Consider the following 24,456-nt stretch of genomic DNA (forward strand, 5'->3'; position numbering starts at 1 on the left):
CCCTTTGGGTGCCAGGTACTCTTGGCCTTTATTTAGGTGGAGGAGTTGCCCCCCCCCCCGAGGTGCCTCCTGGTTTCGAGCTGCACGTTTGGCAGACCAGGTGGCGTGTTGTTTACCACGTGCAGGTCACGCTCGTGGTACTACCTTGCGAGGTGGCAGCGGGGAGGGATGGCTTTACTTTGGAGGCTCACAGACTGGCGTCCCGGAGTCTTGCAGGGCACCCCAGATGCGCTGCGCCTTTCTTCTGCCATTGAGCTCTCTTCGTGCAGCGCGACGTCCGCGCGTAACGCGGCTCCGGGGTGTGACGCGCTTGGAGACCTTGCCTGGGTTTAAGTGCTCCTGTTTAAGAAGATGGAGCTGAGCAAGCGTTAACCTGCGGGCCGAGATGCGGCTCTACCAACGTAAATACTCCCGTTGATGTAAAGCTGTTTATACCAGAAACTGGCTATAATGCTGTAAGTGCGTCTCCCGGGGGACTCCTTCTATTTAAACAGCTGGTTTTAATCTGAAGCTTTAATTGGTGCGAACACTCCGAGCGGTCCCTTTCCAGGGGAAGGGAATTTCTCGCCCTCCTTCCACCTCCCCAGGTGGATGCTGCACGGATGCTAGCTCGCGAGGAGGGGAGGCTCGCGCTTGCTTTCCCACCCAGGAGCTTTCCCACTGGTTTTGTTTACGGGGTGAGAGAATTCTTCTCTTTGTGAGTGGGAGCTTTGGGGGGCGAGAGCCTTTATGTGTTTCTTCTGTAATACGTAACAGAAGTAGTCGGCAAGTGAAACTGAATCCTTGCCATGTTTGTTGCAACAGGAGGTTAATCATAAACTCTGGCAGCTTCTAAAAGGGGGTGGCTTCGTTCTGTGGTGTCTGTTGCAAATGTGTGCTGCTCCGAGGGTCTGGTCAGCTGTGTGTGAAGCTGAACAAGTGGCCCAGCATTATTTTTGGTTCTGTCCCGTGACCCGTTTGAAGGAGGCTCTTTCTTTTTGTGTCCTTAATAGCTGTGTGATGTCTGCCGTAAGGTGAGGTTGCACAAACACCACTCACCTGTCGCTGATAAGGAAACCTCGGGTCCTTTGCCCTCGTGTTGGTTCCTTCTCATCCGGTGCTTCAGTGGTGCCGTCTGTTGCATCTGATAAACTTTATTTTTCAACGATCTTTGGGGATGTTAGTTTCTGTAACAAGATGTGGTGATATGTGTAACTTCACTTTTTTCTTTTGGCGTCGTAATTCCCTGCTTAAACAAGAAGAAAACCCAACTGGCAAATCAGCGAGCGATGCTTTTGCGGGTACGTGATGAGGAAGGAGATGTCCCTTGACGTAGAAGGGATTGTCTGTTGACGTACATCTCTCTTGTCTGGTTAGAAGTAGGTTATCCCTGCTCAAATTATGCAACTGCGCAGACAGCCAGACTTCAGGAATTCCAAATACTTCAACGTGTCAAGTGCTGACTCCGAAATTAAATGCTACGGTCGCGGAGCACGTTGAGTCTGTCGCTGGAAACATGACATCAGTCTTGGAGTTGTGTGGCTGAAAAGGGGCAGCAGCTCAGTTACTTGGTGCTCTGACAAAGGAACGGAGCTGGGTGGGACATGTGCCTTCACCTGTAGCAGCGCTTTGGTAGGGGCCGTTGCTCTTCCAGCAGTATTGAGCTGCAAAAAAGCCCTGAAAACTGGTTTATGGAGGAAGTCGAAGCTCCTCGCTTTGCGGTTGCTGCTGTTGCCTTGAAAGATGCAGTTTTTAGCAAATAGATCTAATTAAATAGTTGTGTACGTACTGCTAAGTAAACACAGGAGTCCATTCCTCTTAACTTCCTTCGGAGGTCACATTGATTCTTCTAATGGTTCCACGGGATGAAAACAAATGTCTGGTGCTGCTTTGCAGAAGGCGCGCAAATGAAATGGTGGTGGCAGGGAGCGAGCTGCAAACCTGGTAAAATGGCATTCACGTGTGTGATGGGGAGGGAGGAGTTGTGGAGGCCGGGAATTTAATTTAGTTCTTTATTTCCATTTAATCAATTTAAGGAAGCGACTTAAAGCACGCTTTATTTGTAGACGGCGTGTTTTTAATATATTCCAATTTAGAGCCGGGGAAATAATTATTTCAGACAAACAGGTTTATCAGAGTGCGGGAGGGCTGGGATAATAAGGGCTGCAGAACGCGTGGAGCTCGGCGTGTGGTCGGTGGCAGTGGCCAGAAGTAAATCATTAGGGGGAAAGTAGCAGAGCAGACATAGGTGACGCAGTAAGCGTCCCTCAGCGCCTCTACCAGCGGCGGAGGATTTAGAGACGGCCTGAGCTAGAGGGTGCGTGCAGACAATCTGTTTACTTGTGCCTCTCGGACCCGTCATCTGTGGATTTGCCTAAACCTTTCGAGCAGTTTATACCTCCAGCTTCTGCAGTGTGCTGTGCAATGAATTCCACAAACTGCGCGAAAACAGATTTCCTGTTGCGTTTTTTTTTAAACCCGGTGCATGGTAATTTCATTGAGTGCCGCCTAGTTTTTGCAGCACGAGAAAGAATAAAGAATCTTTTTTGCCAGTCACCTTCTCATTTGCAATTGTATAGATCTCTGTTCTCAGTTTTCTCTTTGTTCCCCCCCCCAGCTGAATTGTCCCAGGCTATTTGGTACCTCTGTCTGCCGAGGCTGTTCTACATCACCTTTCTTTTTTTTTTTTTTTTCCTTTGAGGTCTGCTACGTTGTTTTTGAGGTGATTCGACCGCAACATTTGTTTGCCTGATCTACCCAAGAAGGTTGAATAAAGGCAGCTTTTTCCAGAGCAGTAAGAGGCTTTCTCATAAAGGGTATTTTGTAGCTCATCTGTGATAATGTTACAAATGTGTGTAGTGTTTTGTGTTCAGAAGTACAACGGAACATCATCATTGTGCCGAGAGCTGTTTTGCTGGAGATACAGGTAGGGATAGTCGAGAAGATGTTGGTTTATAAGTGTAACTACAGATGGTGTAGTGCATTTGGGCGTTACCGAGAGTACGTTATGGAAAAAGTGAATTTATGGTGGGTACTTGCCACAGCTGAGTCTGTTGCTGGGTTTTGGAAGCGTTAAGATGTGTCCTACAGAGACCCAGGAGCCCTGGAGGTGCCTGGTGGTTATGGTGAGCGTTGGTCCCATGTTAGGGACGGATATTTATGTGGTGTTAGAGCTCTGTGGGTCCAGCAGTTTCTGCAGTTGTCTTTCAGCTTTTGTTGTCTGTGTTGTTGTTGTCGCTTTTTTTTAGTGGCTATATACCCACGTTAAGAAAGACGTACTCCAAGAGGTTTCTGTGAGATGTTAATAAAGATGCTAGAGGCTTAAAAAAAATAAAACAAAATCCACAAAACTCGTTATTCCCAGCCTGAACCATGCGGCTGGTTCTTCCAGCCCAGGTTTGGCCATACAAGGCAAGAAAGCGAGAGAGCCGGCGTTGCCGCTGCTCACCTGACAGCAGCTTTGTGGGTAAACACCAGGATTTTGAGTTTTCGGGGCCAGGAAGAACTCCTTTTAGGCATTTAATTTTACCTGCATAATTGAGTCATTAGGAAAATAAAGGGTACACACAGTGCTAAGAGGGCGATGACACAACCGAATTCCTGCCTTGCTCCAACTTGTTGGGGATTCTTTATAGCCGCTTCCGTCTGAAAGGCGGCTGCTTGTTGCCGTGTCTGTGACACCCCGACTAGCTGGCCCTGGGCCACGCCGTCTGGATCGGCGATGCCTTTTTTGCTTCTCGAGATTGTGCCCGACGTGTGGCTGCGCCTTGATCTCTCTCCCCTTTGCTCTTTCCGCAGGTTTTCCGTGGCGTTGCTTGTCAGCGCTGGCTTCTTGTACTTCTGGCAGGAGCGGGGCTAGCGTGCTTCGGGGAGGGTTGAGATTTGCATTCTGCTTCAGAAAAATTAATTTATTACGGTTAATGTGTATTTCATTAAGGTGTAATGCTTCCTTGTTAATCTGAAATTAAAGTCGGAGAAGGAAAGCTGTCATTTATTGTAATAAAACTGAGTACTTCAAACAACAAATCAGTTGACAGGTAAGCTTTGTGCTGAACCAGTAAAAACTAGCACTTAGCCAAATTTGGCTGTCACAAACCTAACGATTGTGATGTGCAGTTACAGTCGTTTGTTTCTGCAAAATGAGGCGACAGCTTTGTCATTTGCAAGTGACAAAAATTAAAGCCTCGCACACAGTCAGGTAGGAGGCAGTGCTCGGGGGTGACAGCACCGGGGTGGGGAGAGGAGGGATTCCTCAGCTCCCGAAATTCTGTTGCCGCTGGCGGCTCTCGGGGCATAACGCACCCAGGTTTTGTCCTGGAGGAACAGAAGAGATGGTTTACTTTCCAAGGGTGGTTTTCAACCTGCCATCAGTTAAAGTGATCTCTGAAATCGACTCTCTTCTGTCTGAAACATGCCTCGTGTGCCCTCTTTTCTCCTCAAAGACATGTAGTAAGATTTGGCAGTGTTCTGTAAATAGGCGTACGCGTGTGTGAGGAAGCAGAGATTTTTGGTTTACCTTTTGACTCTTCCATGGATCCAATGCAGTAGAGCTACCAAGAAAATCTTTGAATATAGTAGAATATTTTAGCACGAGGATACACAACCTATGCCGTTTTTCTTCCCGCTTCTTTCCCGTGGCACCCCCAAAAAGGGCTTGGGGCTTCTGTTAGTAATTTGGGAGGGAGATTGGGGTGAGCAGACACTCTGATGTACGTTGTTCCAAAGTTTGTTGAGATGCTTGCAGAGCTTCTGAGAGCAAGGACTGCAGTGCTGTGGGTAGCCGTGGTACAACAAGAAAAATTACCTTTCTGGAATTAGTTCAGACTAGAAGGTTGCTGCCATGTGACAAATAAAAGCGCTCTATGGATTTTTGGGGGGCAATTTACAGTATTTAGTAGAATTTAATGTTTGACTTGAATTTTTTCTGCTACTGTAGTAGTATTCCCGCAGCTCGGTCGGAAGAATTGCTGAACCCAGTGCTTCCTGCCCGATACCCTCAGAAGTGCTCGACCTCCGCAGGTCAGCGAGGCCGCAGGTACCGGCGTGTCTGGGTCTTGGTTCGTGCTCCTCGCCAAGACAGGGAAAACGAAGCCTTGTGCTTTGTTACGCAGCATGGGAAGAGGTCGTGCAGTGGCTTGTCTACACTGGGAAGCCGGGGACAAACTGGATCGGAGTTAGCGCGGGGGAAAACTTTGAAGAAAGTGTTCAGAGCGCATTAAAATGACGCTATTGTGGAAAGAGTGGTTGAATTTGAATGCGTGCCTCAGGGGTGTAACATCAGTCCGCTCAGTATAATCTCATTATGTTCTGGGGCTTGCCCGCATGACGGTACTGCAAATTCGTTTGTTGCTTTATTCTAGGAAAAAACCAGAACAAAACAAACAGGTTTGCTCGTATGCTGGTGGTACGAGCATCTCCAGCACGTGCTTTCAGGGCAAACGGCTGTTAAACTGGCAATGTAGGAGTTTGGTCATGGGCTTTTTCAGAGAACTGGTGGAAAAAAACAGTTACAGGGCAATGAATCTGTGATATATCACAATACATTCCGTCTAATGAAGTTTGCACATTAATTTTTATTAAGAAAATAAATATAATTGCATATATAGCAAGACCTCTTAGCTGTTACTGCTCGTGTTGTTAAATGAGCCTCAGTTTTAAGTACAGCCTGAAAATTGACTTTTATGTGTTATATGGAGCACTAACGTGAGATTCCTACAATGAAAAGTTCAAAGTGCTGGAGGCTGGGGAAAGTGGCATTTATCGGGTTTGCTTATTCAACCATGTGAAAGCTATATTAGGCACGTAAAGTTTATACTTTGCACTGCAGCTTCAAAAAGGCAACAAGTTAAATCTGGGTCCTTTGAAGTAGTGAATGGTAACATTCTGTTCTCTGAAAGAGCTGACTTCAAATGATCACACCAAAACTTGAGAAACTGTTGTGGCTCGGGAAGACAAGACTGGGAAAAAAAAAAAAAAAGAAAAAAAAACAACACAGGTTATGAAAATGTGTGGAGTTGCTTGCGTGTTTTTAGGGATGGAGCAGCCAGCGTGTTGTACCGGGCTCCGTTCCCAAGGCTCTTCACCCGTTCTGCACCAAAATGCTGCGAGTTGCTGCTCTCCACTCCCGCCAGGTGCATGTTTAAGAGCTCAGCTGGTGCATCAGGTGTGCGATTTGTTGCAGCCAGCAAGCTTCAGTGATGTCGAAAGGTGCGGAGTCCTTTAAGAAAACATCTATCTTCTCCACGTATCTGTAAATGTTTTAAGGCACATCTCATCTTCTAGGTCTTGCGTAAAAAATACTCAGTGGCGTCAGACCAACGACTCATGTGTGGCGCACGCTCCAGTACTGTCCTGATTATTGTAATCTCCTCTTTCAATTAGATCCTGAGATTAAGCACTGTCTTGCTGATCAGTGCACTTAATGGATGCCCTGTTGGTTCTAGCTAGTGCATGTTGCTGTCTGAAATGTCGTCTGGCTTAGTCAAATGCTCTGAGAAGACCCAAGCATAGTTTACTTTACAGGCGAGGTAAGGAGCAGACATGCAGGGAAGAAGAACGCACCAAAAAATCCTCTTGAGAACCTTTCGGGAGGCTAAAATAGATCCTGACAAACACCTGACCAAAAGATGAGATATTAAAATAGTCTGGTTATTCTGTGGGCCTTTCAGTTAGCTGCTCAATTTAATTAAATGTTATGGAGATCTTTCTCCAAAGTCACTTTTAACTAATTAGCTTCCAGATTATAGCTCGACTCTATTAGTAGGTCCCTAGTATATAATGGTGGGTTTTTAATTTCATACTGTTGGATTTCCAGTGAATTTCCTTCTGTTCCTAAGACTTCAGTTAAGTCATTTGTTTTTACGCTTTGTGCTGATGATACATCTTAGCCTTTTCATCAGCATTTTTTTGAGCCAGTGTCTCTACGGAAACACTTGGAGATTATTGCTAAACCAAGTCCTTACGGCACTTCACAGGTAAATTCTTCAACCTGTCATTTCAATACACAAATTACTTCTTTTTAACCAGCTCCTTAGCTGACTTGTAGTTTGTCTATTCATCTCCTTGTTTTCGCTAATAATTCTGCATGTCACGTTACTCAAACATTTTAATGTAGTCCTCATCTTACGTGGCATTTGTTTTTTTTCCGAAAAATACATTATCGAGTTAGTGTGACATGCTTCAGCTTCAGTAAACACAGGTGGTGTCTCATTTTCTGTTTGGTTTCTTATTTTTCGTTCTTCTTTTCCTCATTGTTTTCATTTAGCCAGGTTCTGCAGTTGTATACAAACACCTAATCATATATCACTGCTGATCTTTGAGAGATGAAACATCTTTATGTTTTTAAATAACCGGAGCTTTGGCACTAAATATTTGAGAGATTGAATTAACACCGTGGTAATGTTGCCAAGCCTTCTGGCAGGTGCGTGCCACACAATAAGACAATCTTTGAACAGTCTTGCCTCTTCTCCTAGTACACTAGCACCTTTTCTTGAAAACTAAAATATCAGATTGCATGCTTGTAATCACAGAGCGGTGCCTAATGGAAACATTTTTAGATCGACTTCTAATGAAAGGAGTGGTAACATGTTTTACACACCTACAACGTGATCTTTAATCTTCAAGTTTTATCTAGACTAGGAGTTGTAGCTATGCTTTAATCTTGCTGTAGTAATCTAGCACAGTGAGTGCCCACATACAGAGCTCTCAATTGCCTGTCAGTGGTTCCCAGGCTGTTTTGGTTACAAACTTCTGTCAGCTCGCAGCTTCTCCCATCAGTCAGAAGGGTCTGCTCTTGGCCGTGGCCATTTGCAGTGCTGTGCAGATTCATTTTCATTGCCCAAAGCCAATGGGACCGAAACCATTTAGCAGGTTGCATTTCACTGTATGTGACTTGAAGTCCAACTCAGTGACACCTTCCACAGTTAACCGATTCACAGATAAATGGGGAAATTATTATCTGCTGTGAAGCTGCCTCACAGCAGACGTAAGTTTGTCAGCTGCAGAGACCAAAACTCATTTTTCTCTTTGCCCGAGCCACGAGCAGAGTGTCTCTGTAGAAATGAAAAGAAAGGCTTACAGTAAGACTAAATCCTCTTGCCAACTTGAGATTGGTCAGGAGGAAGTCTTGTAGGCTGCTTCTGTAGGCCACATACACGGGATGATAAAGGACACGAATAAATCTAGAAGTGTCACTTTCACGAGGAAATGACAAGACAGAGCTCCACAAGAGTCTGTTGCAAGTGTGTGGCTGCTGGTAAGCTTAATGAGGGTGGCCTTGGCATCTGTAATCTGTTACATCCAGACAGATGACTTCTTAATTATGCCAGATGCAGGGGTTGGAATAGAGCTCCTTTAAGTTTCAGGACATGTTTGTGGCTTCCGAGCAGATACAGTCTGCAAAGGAGACGCTGGAGGATGTGTCAGCCCAAATTGGTAAGTTCCATGTCGTGTTCCATTTCATCACTGGGAAATTTTCAAAGGTTTATAGTGGCACTTTTATCCACCGATCCACCTTCGTTTCGGTATTTGCATTTCCATCCTTAGCCATGTCCTGGGCTCTAATGTAGGCTCCTGCTTAGGCTGTAGTAGTTCTTTCTGTCAGCCTGCATCCAGACTGCCTTTATCTAATATCTCCTGCCACGCTGTTGGAATAGGACTGCTGAATTTTTGCATTCGACTTCTTGACTTTGCAAATGAATGATCTAGAGGAAAAAAAAATAAGACATATAGTGCTTCACAGTAGGCGTAGAAAGAGCAACTCCTAAAAAATGATGGTTTAACTAATGGTTTATAGCCTTTTCTTTGTTAAGACCTTGTGTTACAAGAACAGCAGCTCTGTGATGTTGTTTTATGTTGTTTTGAATATTCTAAATTACTTGGGATTTAAGCAATAGACGTGTTCCCTTGTTTTTCATTACAGTAAACGCTGCTTTTTTCACGTATCCAGCAAACATGCTGCTTTTACAGGCAGAGGCAGTCTTGTAGCATGAGGAAGACTTTGGTCCTCTCATTCTGGCTTCTGTATGCTTTTTACTTGGAGCGTTGTTTAGAACCAGTATAACTGAAATGTTTGGAACCAAGTAAATATATCCCCTTTATTCTTGGTTTGTATTGCTTTAACAGGAAGTATTGTGCTGTTTAGTTGTTAAATATCCAGGGTGTAAAAAAAAAAAAAAAAAAAAACTTCTGCAAAACTGAGGAAGAAACAGAAGAGCAAACTGCACGTCTTTTGGCGAACAAGGCTGAAACCATGTAACAGGAACGAGCAGAGGTAGATTGCAAAAGCAGTGCCTTTCCCATCCTGCCTCGTGGGGAGGTTTGGTAAGACGTTGTTACCCAGGTCCCTAACAAGATGCTTTGGCTTCTCTCGCAGGCCCCTTCAGTTCTGTTCAGATCAGCTCTGAGTCAAGACAGCCGTGCTAAGGGGACGCTTCTGGGAGCAGTGGCAGTTAAGGGACAGGCTCCTGGAGCTTTGACAGAGCGTGGACATTGACATTGACAGAACATGGCAGGAGCATGCCCTGCTCAGCCAAAACTTTGGAACCCACTACCAGGTGCTGAATAAGGGTGGCGAAAGATTTTGGTGAGCAGGCCTTGGGCTTGCATTGACAAAAACTGAGGAGAGAGCTGAGAATTTTTTTTAAATTATTTGTAGCAATTTGCACAGAAATGTGAGTCCTTTTGTTAGCTTCATACAAGTTGTGTATCAATCTCCTTACCACAGAGTAAAACGCATGTTCCAGGACATGGAGAGCTCAAGTTCAGTGCATTTGGCAGCAGCACTGGTTTCTGATCAAAGCTTACACCTTGATGCCTGTATAAACAGTTAAAACTGAAATCCTGAAGAGGTGGATGTTTTGCTCATTTTCCCTCTTGTTTGGTAGTGTACCTCAAGAGTAAATTGGATGGATTAGAAACAACAGTAATTAAAGCATGGTTGCCAAAAACAGTACCTGGGTTTTGAATGATAAACTGCAAGGGTGATAAATGAGTGGGAGCCGTGGCATCTTACAGAGGAGGAGTATCAGCACCTTCTTAAGTTGAACTTGAAGCTGAAGTTCTAGTCATGCAAACCTAAGATAGTCTGTACTCTGCTGTCACAAGTGAGGGGAAAGGCGTCTGTTGTTACTTCAAAAATTATGCGCTCAACTTTCCTTCAAAATGTATATGTAAATGTTTTCTAATTTTATCCTCTCAGAACTGTTCTGTTGCAACTGACCTACCATCTCAATTTACAATAAAAACTGTTTTGTAGAATAAACTGCTGTTTCTGGCACCCCAGCACTGGTCTCAATGCTTTCAGCAGCTCTGAGAATTAAAATGCACCTACCAGCTTTGTGTCACGCAAATCTACTTTTCTGTCATCTGTGTTGTTTTTTTCCTATCCACATTAAAGATTAATGTTTTCAATAGCAGTGATAATGTGAGTCAGTGCTGTAACTGCCATCAGAGATTTTGCCATGCCCTCAGACAACTTCTCTGTTCTCGTGGCATGTTACAGTTACGGCTTTTCCATTCTTATAATTTTGAGAAAACTTAAGGGATGTGCTAGGAATATGAAACAGGTATTTTGTGGGCACTTCATGTTTCCAAGTAATTATTTGGGTAGAGGAGCTATCAGGTGCTTTTCCTGCTTGTGCTTTGCAGATAAATACTATTTCTAGTCTGTAAGTGAACTTAGAGTAAAGGAATAATGAGTGCTTTTGCACCTGCATCTCAATATCCTGTACTGAAGAGACGTACCTTGGTTGCTGCCAAGCAAGTAAAGTTATCAAGTCCTGGCACAGCTCAGGATTTCCAGATGTGCAAATCTTTTCAGCAAATTATTGTGATGGGGTTGCAGCCTTGGTACTTAGGCTTTGTAAGACTCAGATGTTACAGGATTTGTGAGGAGCTTAGCTGGATCCTTACTGATTTGTTGAAGACGTGGGGTTGGTGGTAGTGTTCATTGCCATAAAGTGGCTTTCACAAGTGTTAAACAGGCCTGGGTGTGTGGAGTTCGTCTTTAATCTGAAAATTATGTAGGCTGTTTACACAGGCTTGAATCAACGTAGAATTATTTGTGTGCACTTAAACATTTGAAGCAGCTGTTGACTGCTGGTGTTTTAGTCCACCTCTATGAATGCGACTTCTGAAATACTTCCTGCCACTCTCTGCACCAGCGCCTGGTGGTATGTAGTTGAAATTCGGGAAGGTCTTCCTTTGGAAAGTCTCTGCTGGGCTTTTTTCAGAGGAAGAGGTGACTGGGAAGCAACTTGCCGCCATAGCATCTTTGGAAAGGATTCCTTCAAAAAAAAAAAAAGGAAAAAAGATGAAGTGGCAATATATAGGTGTAAACTTCTCTGTGAATACAGAGAAGCTAAGAAATGCTTTTTATACACGACAGTAATTGTAGATGGAGTCAATGGCCTCAAAACCTCTGGTGTATGAGGTTGTCAAAAGTGGTGAGCCAAACCCACTTTTTTACGAAAGAAATGGCATTATCAAATGCAGTACTTGTGGAGAGTGTACAAAAAGAAAAACATACTTTCGTCTGTGTTCTGCTGTGAAAGGGAATATTACTGCTAACAATAAATAGATGGATTGCAGCATTTCTAGGCTTTAGCTTCGAATGTGGAATTACTCTACAATTAAAGCTCCCAGGTGGAGCTTTCCAGAGTTTTGTACCTCGCTGTCAGCAATTCTCTGCTCTGAAGCAGGGCTATGCACACAGCGCTCCTCCGGGAGGCCTGCCAAACCTGCCGGAGAGCCCTGTCCAAGAACAGAAGCTTCCCACAGACTCCTTACAAAGGAAAACACCTCAAAATCGTCCTCTTCTATGAAGCTGGGAGGAAGAGGATGCCTGAGGAATTTCAGTGTCTTGGGGTAGTCAAGTGGGAAGGGTTTGGGGGATAAAGGCCTGGTGCCAGGCCCAGAGACCAAGGGCCCGGTCAGCCCCAGGCCTGGATGCTGTCACGGCTTTTGCAGGCTAGGAGTATCCCCTCAGACTCCATTTATAGACTGCAGCTCAGCATTTATTTCATGTTTTAACGCAACCGGTGTGTTTATGAAGTAACTAATTTAACACTAGCTTCTTTGTGCGCTTACAATTTGAAGTATGCTATCCTAGAGGAAATTGGAGTTCAGAACCACTGCGTGCTTCTCTGGATGGTTCATTTCCCTGGCCTGCTCACCCACTGCAGCTAAAGGTTACAGGTTTGCATTCCACAGATTCCAGGACACCAAAGTGAATGCTGTGCATTGACGTAATTTTGAGCAAAGGAACCTTGTGTTTGCCTTCTCTTCTCATAAATACCGCTAGGCTTGGCGATGGCAGGCTGAGTTCAAACTAGGTTTGCTGACCGAAAATACTGTTTTAAACAAAGTTTAGAAAGCACTGTTGATTCATTTGAAATGGGAATGGTTTGTGAGCTCCAGCCAGCAGTTTTGTCAAATGAAGCAAGGCAAGATTTGTAGTGGGAGATCGTACCTTTTAATAGGCCAGCTGGTGTTGTTGGGGGAAACAGATGTGTGTTTAGATACACAAGTGTTTCAAGGCCGAAATAGAAACAGCAAACTTGGAAGTTAAGTACACGCTCAGAGCAGTTGTTCTAACTCAATTATAAGCTTAATTATACTAACCAGTGAGACACTTTGAGGGAGAGTGGGGTGCTGGTACCTGTGCAGCGGAGTGGGATGTTGGCAGATCCTGGTTTTGTACCTCTGTGTCTCAGAGCAGCCAATTGCTACCTCTTGAACACAGAAGAAATAGAGATGAGGTGTGTTGTGAAAGTTATGTTAGCAGCCTAATATTTTAGGTACGGGTGTAGTTGGGCAGTGCTCCTAGTTCAGCCATTGGAGACTTTCCAGTTTACGCATTTCTCCCCACAGAAGATCCCCAGGCTGCTGCCGCTGCATATGAGGTGGTGCTGTAATCAGCGGCCAAGAAGCGGTCTGGGTTATGAGTAAATTTCCCCAAAGGTAGCTGTAGTGATCCCATTTACACCATGGCTTCAAAGTTCAAGGAATGAGGGGCTGGGGAGCAGGAGGGTGGGAATTCCCTGTGCATTTTGGCACTGGAGCCAACATGGCATTTACATACCTGAAGTCAGTTGGTTTTAGTATTCAGAGAAGTTGTCTTCATATTTTGTCAGTGTCCTCAGGTCAGGACGCAGAGTTTAAAGGTGGGGCAGTAGCTTTGTGGTGCTAAAAATGAGTTGTAAGATGATGTAGCCAAGTCAGAAACTGAATGCGAACAGTTCTTTGAGTGTGCTTTGCTGAGTTGTTCAAAGAAAAACCAAGACCATTCTAAGTACTATGTTTTAAAAACACTGATTTGAGTCATAGTGCTAGTCAGGAGGTGAAGAAGCAACTTTTGCGTATGTGGAACTGGCAGGTCACATAAGCCAAATTTTTCAACCATTACCATTTCTTTTCCACTTACAGGGTATAGCATAGAATTTCATATTTACTGCTTCTAAGCACAGAAGCTTGCCATATGTTTAATCATTGTCACAAAACAGCGTATGTGAATTGATAACTTGGTAAAACTTGTTTTTTGTTAGCCTTGACACAGTAAGAATGAGCTAAGTTGCTCTGACTACTTAAAGGTCAGGTCTACATTAGTGCTTGTAGGCTTAAAAAACACCCAGACCTAAATTAATGTTCAAACTAATTGTACAAAGTCTTTGGTTCTGTAGCACTTGCCTTCAAACTGCTTTTGCCTAGGAGTGGAGAAAATTCTCTGGGAGTCCTGAAGTGCTCTTGTCTGACTTCTCACCTTGTCCTGGGATCAGCGCCTTGGCAAGGTTGTGAATTCCCACACGTTTCCAGTGTGGGAATGTACGCTGGAAAAACCATTCGCTCGAGCTGCAAGCGTCTGAGGCGAAGTTAAAAACAACTCTGATGCATGCTGAAGTGTCCCGTTGAGAATATTTTAACAACTTCTGAAAGTATCTTTAAATTTCCTTCTGTTTCTCTTGAACTCTAAAATACTTTTCTGTAGCGTGGGACAGGGCAAGGTGGACGTGTGTGCCTAGGGATGGGAGAGAGGAGTCGTGCTGCCAGCAGCTGGGAGGGAAAAGCTGGTCCCCATTTCTTTGACACCAACCCAGGACCTGCTTACGGAACCACTGATGGTGTTTGGCTTAAAGCTGAAGGCAACTTTTCCAGCTCCAACCCATTTATCACTTACTTTACATGCACACCTTGATCTCCAGACCCCAAACGCTCCTGATGTACTGTGCGTTTAGTTTGCCTTTGGTTCTTAATCACTCCTGAATGTAGTACCCCATACCTGAGCGTCTAACGACTGCTGTCGGGGTATATCTAATAATTGGGTTATTGTCAGGGTAAATCTAATAATTATTTCTATCGATTATATCTAATAATTGAAAATAAGTGTAAAAAAAAGTAATTTTGAAATGTTGACAATCCAAAGACTTGAGGTGGAGTTGTAATGCCTCGGTCCTTTACTCTCTTTCATCACTAGGATTTACTGCAGCTATAAAAGTGCCCTGTGCCACTAAAAGTTTAAAAAAGAGAATTGAATGCCTTAGGACCTGTCTGAGCTTTAGCATCCCCATCTTTTCATGTGAAAAAATACTTTCATACTGTTCAAATTATCTTCTAAAAATATTTGACATTTTTACTACCTTACTAACTATAAATAACTGGCATTGTTTCCCCTCCCCAGCCCAGCTCTTCCGATTTTACTGAAAGTAACATGCATATGTGTACATCCTTCAGCCTGTGTAGGAGCCACTTGTTTGCACAGCGGTGTGTCCAAGGAACGGGGCAAAGTCGTGTTATGGAAGTGACTCAACAAAACAAGGTCCCACGTTCATGGCAGGCGCTCCGCTCGTGTAATAAATTCATTTAAATTTATTGCGCTGCCTTCCGCTATTTTATTTTAAATTCTGTAACCAGATCAAGGTCAAGGAAGTAGAAGATGAAAGGGAAAGGAGAAAGGAAGCCAGAAGAGGGGAGAGGCAGGCAGGAAGGGGGAAGCAGGACAAGCAGTGCTTCAAAAGAGGGTTTGAAGGAGGTGAGCAGGAGAGATCTCTCGGAGACGGGAGGGATTGTGAGCGTTACTCACTCAGATGAATGGAGAAGGATGATTGTGATTAGTCTTCTGGGCATATAAGTATTGGGAGTATCGCTTGCCTAGGTTTTTCTCTTTGTTTACCATTATATATCGGTGGTATTTCTAAATACCAGATATGCTATTGATAGTCCTTGTGCATGTATTCATCTTTTTGCAGCCAGTTCCTGAACAGGGGTTCTGGGCTTCTGATGTGCCAAGGAATTGCTGCAGCTACTGGGAATTCAGCAGGAAGGCTATCCTAAGGCCATTTTAGAATATGCTGTTACAAGATTTTACTGCAGAGTTTTGGTCTGAGATCAATTAAATATGCTTTTCATTTGATTCGTGCCGGAGAACAAACAGTCTGGATCTTCAGATGCCTCTTGAGGTCGATATGTTTTCTTTCGCTGAAGAGGAGTGTTTTGCTTGTGCTTAACTTCTTCTTCTGCAGTAGTGTGAAATTTCATTTTAAATCCAAATGGACTTATAGTTTCACTCAGCCTTTATGCGTATTAAGTCTTAGTCTCTTCTCTAGCATAAATGTTTTTCCAGTGTGAAAGGGTTTGCAGTATCAAAAGTGAAATCAGAGGACAAGAAGAAGCCGAGTGCAAGTGTCTGTAGAACAGGGTAGGCTCTGACAGCTGCCATTTAAATACGTGCTAAGACTTGTGAGACTGGTGGGAAGTTGTTCCAAACTACAGTGAGCTCTGTATCTGGGAAGCTTCACATGCACAATTTGCAAGAGTGGTATGGTTCTGTGTATGTGTAAGGAAGAGGCAAAGGATGATGTGAAGAAGCTGACTGACTCCAGGAAATAATCAGATCCAATTGTGTTATTGATGTTTAACCACCAACTTTACCAGATGATGTTTCTGTATCATGTTAATTACGTGAGTCATGTAGAACACGGAAGACTTTACATGGAAGCTTGGGGGGCCCTAAGAAGGTGTAACATTACAGCTTATTTTCCCTCTATGGTGAAATAATTCAGAAACAATTTGAGCAAACACGGGAACCAATTTTATATATTTTTTCTTTTGGAGATGGTCTTTACAGCTGCCAGACACTGTGGGACGTACGGTCCCCTCTAGTCCTTCAGGACCTTGCACAGAAAACATGCATTTCTTCCTACACATAGAAGAGAATTGGTCCCCAAGAAGGCAGTGTGTATTTTTTGTAAGAAAAAGTTGCACTACTTCCATTATTTATCACATGTATAAAATCAATTTGTGTCTATTTGATTTAAATCCAAACTTCACTTTGAGGTTTGTAATCCACTGTGTTTTTGAAGAGATTTTCAATAACTTCTCATCCTAGTCCAAAATTATTTATTAAAAGCAGCTTTAGGCAATCAGTACCTGCACTACAGCAGTAAAGCAGAGCTATTGGCAACTATTATTTTGTGTTTACTAGCTTGAACTCTGCCCTCTGAAAATTCATGTTGTAGTTTCTCTAAAACTTCTGGTATTAAATGCCTTCTCTGGGATATTTGCCTGCTCCTGCACGCTCATAAGTGGATCCAAGGAAACGTCTATTCCACTTAAAAGAATCATTCGACAAAGTCCCTCAGGCTTAAGAGCCATGAGCAATAGTTTCCTGAGCCCAGAAAAGAAAAAATAGAGGTTTCTTACACAGATGATGGTTTCAAAAATGCTTTCTTTGTAGTGCTACAGGCACTTATTTTTCTCTAAACTGTGTTGGAAATTTGTTCTGAGTGGACAATAGCAGAAATGTGGGAGATGATATTAGTGATAGACTGCAAACAATTTGGTCTGCATTTTTGAAAATTACAACTGAGTAATTGCATTTTTGTATAGTTAATCCATTGCACAGTCTGGATCCTAAAAAATAAAATAATAAACCAGGCCCTAGAGGATTCCACTGCATTTTCTTCAAGCAGGGTCTGAAGTGAAGCCACTTCACTTTTGCTTTCCGAGATGAAAATGACAGCTCTTCTCTTTGTTTCAGGATACCTGTGATCTCTCGTATGTGGAAGGAACGCTAGCAGAAAGGTGAAAAAATGGGTGTTAAAACATTCACTCATAATTCCCCTGCTCACAGTCAGGAGATGCTTGGAAAGCTGAACATGCTTCGCAACGACGGACATTTCTGTGATATCACCATTCGCGTCCAGGACAAAATCTTCAGGGCGCACAAGGTGGTTTTGGCAGCCTGCAGCGACTTCTTCCGATCCAAACTCGTCGGCCAAGCAGAAGACGAGAGCAAGAGCGTGTTAGACCTGCACCATGTGACAGTGACTGGTTTTATACCTCTTCTGGAATACGCTTACACGGCAACGCTGTCCATCAATACAGAAAACATTATTGACGTGTTGGCCGCAGCCAGCTATATGCAAATGTTCAGTGTTGCCAGCACGTGCTCCGAGTTCATGAAGTCGAGCATCTTATGGAATACGCCCAACAGCCAGCAGGAGAAGGTGCTAGACGCAGGCCAGGAGAACAGCGCAAACTGCAATTTCACTTCGCGAGACGGCAGCCTTTCTCCGGTGTCTTCTGAGTGCAGCGTGGTGGAAAGAACCATTCCCGTGTGCCGAGAGTCACGAAGAAAGCGCAAAAGCTACATCGTTATGTCTCCTGAGAGCCCCCTCAAGTGTAACACCCAAACAAGTTCCCCCCAAGTGCTGAATCCTTCAACTTCTTACCCGGAGTCCAGAAATCAGCCTGTAGACTCCTCCTTAGCTTTTCCCTGGACTTTTCCTTTTGGAATTGATCGAAGGCTTCAGTCTGAGAAGGTGAAGCAGGTGGAGAACTCTAGGACTTTGGAAATGCCCGGGCCCTCGGAGGCCAACCGAAGAATTGCAGACTACGTGACGTGTGAGAGCACGAAAGCCAGCTCGCCCCTCGTGATCGAGGAAGACGTGCGTGTCAAAGTGGAGAGGTTAAGTGATGAGGAGGTTCATGAGGAGGTATCGCAGCCTGTTAGCGCGTCCCAGAGCTCCCTGAGCGATCAGCAGACGGTCCCAGGAAGCGAGCAAGTTCAGGAAGATCTCCTGATCAGCCCACAATCTTCCTCTATAGGTATGGCCGTTTCTGGGGTCGTAGATGTACAAGTACATGCGTGTGCACTTGTGATTTTACTGGAGGAAATGTGTTTGTGTTTTATTTTTGTGGAACCGCTTTTCTTTTTTCCTGTTTAATGAAATGTTATATATAAACCCTGGTGAAGGGACGGGAGTTAGCTCTTTAAATAACTGGAACGCAACTAAGGAAGGTAGGCCTGCTGGTAGACCTCCTGATTATTCAGAAGAGATTGATAGCCCCTTTTTACCTCTGGTTGCTTGACTGGGGAAAATAATTCTGTTTTCAGTAGTGTCAAAAGGCACGATCTCAGTTACTCTGTAACACCAAATCTGAAAGAGTTATGGCTTGTAGCCACAGAGGGACAGAATGGTACTTTGCATCAGACATAAAATCTTGTATAACCATGACAGAGAGCCTTTGTAAGAAGATTTGCAAAATAAGTGGTGGAACACTGTCATCTTAATGTCCCAGACGAAGGCAAAACCACACAGTCATAATACTGAGAATCTTTCCATTTCTGTGGGGCTTGTTCTCAAGTTGCTTCTTCAAATGCTGCCAATTGCTGAGAGAAACCTTTTTCCGTAAAGGACAATTTGAAGCCAGTTTTGGGTTTTTCTAGCAGGCTGTTACTTATTAATAGCTAATATTTAAAGGTTGTTTTTTTCTCTTTGCACATAATGTATTGAATGGCTTTTAGTAAGTCAGAAGGCCAGCAATTTGCAGTATTTCTAGTTTAATTACCAAAATTTTGCCCTAGTCAGCTATTTTGCCTTCAGTTAAGTGGCTTGACCTGTGTTCGGTAGAGTTTGTTTACTGAGAGATTTTTAATCAAGCCTGTTTTATTTGAAAACCATAAGAATGAAGAATGTGCTGGTCTGCTTCATTCACGTAATGTATACATGAAAGGCTACGTCAGTTAATTAAGTAAATAAACTAAAACAAAGTAAATAAATGTAGCCTAGTAGCCTGCATAATCTTTTTTTCTTTGCTCAGTGTATCACGTTCTTCTCTGCAGAAAGTGGCTCTGGCCATTCTAAGTTTGCGGTAGATGTGGTCTGTGTTGTTAAAGTATCTCGGGTAATACTTACTAAAAAGAAATGAACGTATCTTCCCTTTGTCCAGTCCCTTAAAGACATGATGTTGTTTCTGTTTGTCAGTTTGTAGAGTTCATGTGTTGATACCATATGTCACTAATTCTTTTTCCAAATGAAAATGTTTTATTTACCAAAGGCAATGCCGTTTGCCTTTTCTGAGGAGCAGACTTAACTTAAGGACCTCTAAATCTTTGGATGTAGTTTTCCAAAATAGTGCACAGATTAAAAGCAACAGCTTGCTTGCTGGGCAGTTTCCAGGAAAAGTGATCCTTGTTCAAGCAGGTTTAGTTTGACTCAGATTTTAACTCATTTTAGTAGGAACTTAGGGAACACCTTGCCAGGGCCAAGTGATCGGAGATGCAAATTATTACATCAACGTAATTGTACCATCACAGATAAAACAGAACCAGTACAAATAATGATTAGGGAAAGTTACAAACAGCGTATCAAGTGAAAGGAGGGAATTTTACCAACTATAAATATCATATCCAAGCAGATCAAATGAATGAACTAGATTGCAAATGAGTAGCATACTATCTACAGAAGTTTTCAGAGGGTGTCTCTTGGAGTTTGAAATGTCAGCAGAACTACACAGAATGAGTTTGAATGAATTGGGACCTGAGAATGTGAGATAAGAAATCGGTTGTAGGAAGAGAGGTGCCACAATGCTATAAAATCTCCTTTTGAAACATGCTGTAAGTAATACCCAGGCACCTTGCTGCATCTTCCTCTTGCTGAAGATTGCTTTAGCCAGTTTCCTCAGCTGTGAAATGATTTCTGTTGACGAGCAGCTTTGCACATCCATCTTCAAGAGGTTTCTGTTTGGAAGCTGCATGACATTTGCTGGAAAATCTTCCATTTTCTAGTTCCTATTCTAGTTTTTGTACCACGAAGGTCACGGAGCTGACCATTTGTACAGCATGGAGCAGAGGATCTTAGTGATGATAATGTTTAAACTTGAAATGTCTGTTATTGAGGATATCAGTACAGCATGTTCTTCCTTAAAGGGCTACGTAGAGAAGAACAGTATACTAGCCAGCCCCAAATCCTCAAAGTGCAAATCTGTTCTTTGTCCTTGAATATGTTTGAATTAATATGTGGTGGTCTTTGCATAACATTATTAACTATCCTGATAATAGTTTTTATTCACATTTTCCTATAAAGGGAAACAATGCTCTCATTTTTTGCACAGTTCCTATGTACCAAATATATGATAAGACATGCTTTGTAGCTCAGAGAGCACTTTTTACCTCCCAAAGATGTGTTTCTTCATGCAGTAATATAGGAACAGCAAATGAAGGCAGAAAGATATGTTGAAGTACAGCTTTCTCTTTCCTGAAGATATTTTCCTTGTATAATTGCATATATTTATCTCAGTGTTTTATAGTGCATTTGTATAAAAAGCATTCTTGCCTTTATTTCTGATATTGCAAAAAGCTCTTCTTCACTCTTTGGACAATTTCAGAATCATTCATTTGCAATTTATTATATTTGGAGGCACTTTATAATACAGAAGAAGACGTGAAGCAGGGCCTCGATAAATAAGTCATTACAGTAACAACAATAGCTATGTATGAGAAGATATTTTCATAAGTTATTAACACAGTTTCCATTTGAGAGGTGAAGGCATAAAATTAAACCGAGGAGCAATTGGGATTATTTTTTGGTAGACTTTCAGTTAAGCGTAGCATGAGAAAGAAGGATAAATCAAAATGGGATTAACTGTTGTAACTTCGCAGATTGCATAGTTGCAAATTTCCCAACCATAGTTTGTCCGTTCATGGCAAAATTAAAATTTTTGATTCTATTAGTGTTATTTTGAAACTGCTAGAGATGCTCGTTTCCTCCCATCACTGGTGCCATAACACTGGGTACTTTAAGACAATAATCTTTTACTTCAGTAAGGTTTTGTAGAACACTCTGTCCTTTATAGGGAGGAGAGCCATTTTTGGAGACAGTACTCTCATTCTTTTTGATAAAATAAACATGTTTTCTGCTTCTCTTTCCATACTTTTGTTTCTTTTCAGTTTTCCATTTTGTCTGACACTTGTCATTGTAGACCTAATGATGCTTTATTTTCCTAGCGTGCTTTAGAGAAGGCTTCCCGAATTCAGACTGCTCATGTACCTCTGCCTTGGAGCTACGTCTACCCTAGCAGCAAGAGCAGCTCCGAGCACTGTCCTAAGCTGTGCTCATTCTCAGAACGTAGGTGCAGAGAGCGAAATCTCCTTCCCCTGTCTGTTGTCATCTCGTAGGGATTCAGTGGTAGAGACCCAAAGGCTGCTTGGCTTCAGAAAAGTTTGAGCAGTGCTTAGTATTCTGTCTCAACAGAGGGAAGAGGAGGCAAGATGGAATTTCTTCTGCATCGCTCCCAAGTTATTTCACGTTATTGATCATACGTGTGGGAACCTCTGTTTTGGAGAGGAATGACCACAGCCATGATCCTTTCGAAATTTGGTGGAGTTCAGTCATTTAGTTTTCTTATCTCCCATTGCACGCATAGACATTGTCAGAGGAATAGGAGGAACGTGAGGAGATCCAGTCTGCTTCCTGCACGCAGCTTACAGGAGAACAAAACACGGTTTATCTAAATGGGTGCACGTAACCAAACCAGAGGATGGTTTTTATCAACGGGTATGCTTGGGGGAGGAATCTACAAGTTCTTAGAAATGTTTGAGTGCTATGCTGCCAAATTCCCTCTATGTTATGGTGACATCAGGCCCAAATGTCCTTGCTTAGTTTGCCTAAACAAGGTTTGAATGCCAGACTCCAAGTGGTGGTGAGAGAGGCCTGTCTGAGCAACAGACACATCAGGTGAATGAAGTCGTAAAGGTTTGGTTTAGTGCTGCATTTACCTTAGATTCTGTTTCTGAAACCCACTTGTCTAAATGTTGGTGCTCTGAACAAAATTTCTCAATGGTTTTGTGTATACATCTCTCGTACAGACAGATGTTTAGGCTCCTTTGTGTTGCATTTGTAATTTCTCAGGGGGCTCTTCCCATCTCAGCATCTTATCAATAAATGAAGGCGTTATCAATTGAATAGATACGTATGTGGAAGATTTGGAACACAAAAGCCATGTAAAGTAGAAGAACTGAACTGTATTGCTCATGAAGTCTTGAAATTTGATGAAATACACGCTTTAGGTGAAAGTAACATTTCTGCTTTGCGGTGTTAGTACTGGATGTGTTTTATAAACTCTGGCTGCATTTAACATAGATTCTTTTCATTTTCTAGGTGTGCCAAATATTTGCCCTTTATTGAGTTGTCCGTTTACTAGATAATCGGTGCAGAGGAGAAATTGAGTTGGAACACGTTGCTTCTGGGTTTTCTAAATGATTTTCCCAAGACAATTTTAATATCTCATCACCCAGGAAGCAGTGTCTCTCCGAGATTTGGGAAAGCAAGCTGTATGTGTATTTACCTGCCCCCCCCAAACCCTTTTTGAACACGTATTTGCATTAAGTTGCCCTTTTTTCTTTGCCTAGGCTCAATAGATGAGGGGGTTACGGAGGGATTACCCACACTCCAGAGTACCTCTGGCACTAACGCTCATGCAGATGATGATGATCGGTATGTACCAATGTAGTGTGCAAACTGTTCTGCAGCAAGTGGTATGTTGTAATTAACCTACCCAGCCTTAATCCCAGAATGTTTAGCTGTTTGTACGTATAATTCTCTGTGTTGATCAAAGTACAATCAGTGCCTGAAGGATCAGATGCTTTAGAAGAATGTAGGTGATGAAAGTCAGAATTTGCTTACTTGTTGCTTTTCATTTCCTGTCTTATTTCCAGGCTACACTGGTGAAGAAAGATACTCATGTTTTTACTGTTTCTTCATCACTGCTCTTTATTCATAAATAAAAAAAAAAGCCTTTGTTGTGAAACAGGTGTGGTTGCATGCGTGCTGAAGCTGACGTAAAGCCACAAAAGCAATAAGATGAGATACCTGGTTGTGGCTTCCCCTGACATTACTGTTGTCCTAAGCCACAGAGCAGCCTTATATCTTTTCTCCCAAACTTTCTATGTAGCTTTTCACCAAGACGCTGTGTGTTGATAATTGTAAACATGTAGTAGCCTTTTGCTGTGTTGAGATGAGTGTTTTATTACGGGAATCCCTTGAAAGGGAAGGCTGGCAAGGAAGGCAGAGCTCAGATGGGTCTGTTTGCTCAAAGCTATATAGTAGTTCTGTTGGAGCAAAGCAATGTACCTGCAAGGTGCTTACAAGGGTGCACTCAATCGGTTTGACTTTTATTTCTTTGCTTTTGTGGTATGTGTCAAGTATGGTGTATAGATAGCTATTCTGTTCCTCAGGAAAAGTTTTAAAGTATTGACAAGGTAGCTTTTGCATAGTGTTTTGTTAGACAAGTGGGTCTGAGGAAGAAGTGTGAATCTTTGGGAGTTGTTCCAGAAACTGTGTCAAGTGAAACTCCCTGTAGAGATAACTATGAAGAGCTGCATTTTCATAGCTCATAAAATCTTTCCTGCCATTTCCATCTGAAACCTGTCCCATTGTAGGATTAAATTTGAAGGGAAAATAACTGCCTATAAAAGATTTTGTGTATGACAGAGAAGATTTTATCCATCTGCTAGAAAATCTTAGTGTAAAAATAATAACCAGCACTTTGGGTTTGAATTGGTAGTAGGAGCACATGTTGCATTAGAACTAATCCCTTCCTTTTTTAAAGCTATAATTCTAAAATCAAGTGGCATACATATTTTCAGCAGTGGATTATTTCAGAATTTTCCCATAAAATTAAAGATTTTCACCCAAACTGCACAGAAAATTCAATATACAGAAAATCCTTTTAACACACTGAAAAATTCTGCAAAAAGGTCTCTTTCATGCTGAAAAAGAAAGAATATTTGCCTTAGCTTATGCTCAAGTTTTGAAATTAATTAGTCTGAGGATAACAGAACCATCAGCAAAATGAACTAGAGTTTGCACATTGTTTATATAACAGTAAGGGAACTAATAGTTATGGGAATTTATGAAAATTTTAGACTACAGAATTAAAATTTTCTGCCAAGTGATTTATTTTATAAATTCAAATGAAAGTTCCAAGACTTTACTTAATCTGTGAATCAGTTAAATGGGTAAAATGAGGCTTTCAAAGTCATAAGAAGTTTTCTTTCATATGCACGTGTGAAATGCAGTGCCAGCCCTTCAAGCAAGGGGCTCCTGAATTCCCATTTCAAGCACAGGATGGGCATATCAACAGATAAATACAGCCTGTGTAACAGATAAATACATTCGCTGTGCAGCAATTCGAGTGCAC

At 42.6% G+C, this 24,456-nt stretch overlaps 1 protein-coding gene across 4 annotated transcripts in view; it reads left to right on the forward strand.

Annotated features, from left to right (window-relative positions):
• ZBTB44 (zinc finger and BTB domain containing 44) overlaps positions 1–24,456 on the forward strand; it is a 41,838-nt gene that overhangs the window by 2,130 nt on the left and 15,252 nt on the right. For all 4 annotated transcript variants that reach the window (XM_040534633.1, XM_040534636.1, XM_040534635.1 and 1 more), the window contains exons 2-3: positions 17,012–18,081; positions 22,667–22,751. In XM_040534633.1, the coding sequence (XP_040390567.1) occupies positions 17,064–18,081; positions 22,667–22,751 (1,103 nt within the window). In that variant the 5' untranslated portion in view covers positions 17,012–17,063. The remainder of the gene's footprint in view (positions 1–17,011; positions 18,082–22,666; positions 22,752–24,456) is intronic.

This window comes from Cygnus olor, chromosome 22 (genome assembly GCF_009769625.2).
Source record: "Cygnus olor isolate bCygOlo1 chromosome 22, bCygOlo1.pri.v2, whole genome shotgun sequence".
NCBI lineage: Eukaryota > Metazoa > Chordata > Aves > Anseriformes > Anatidae > Cygnus > Cygnus olor.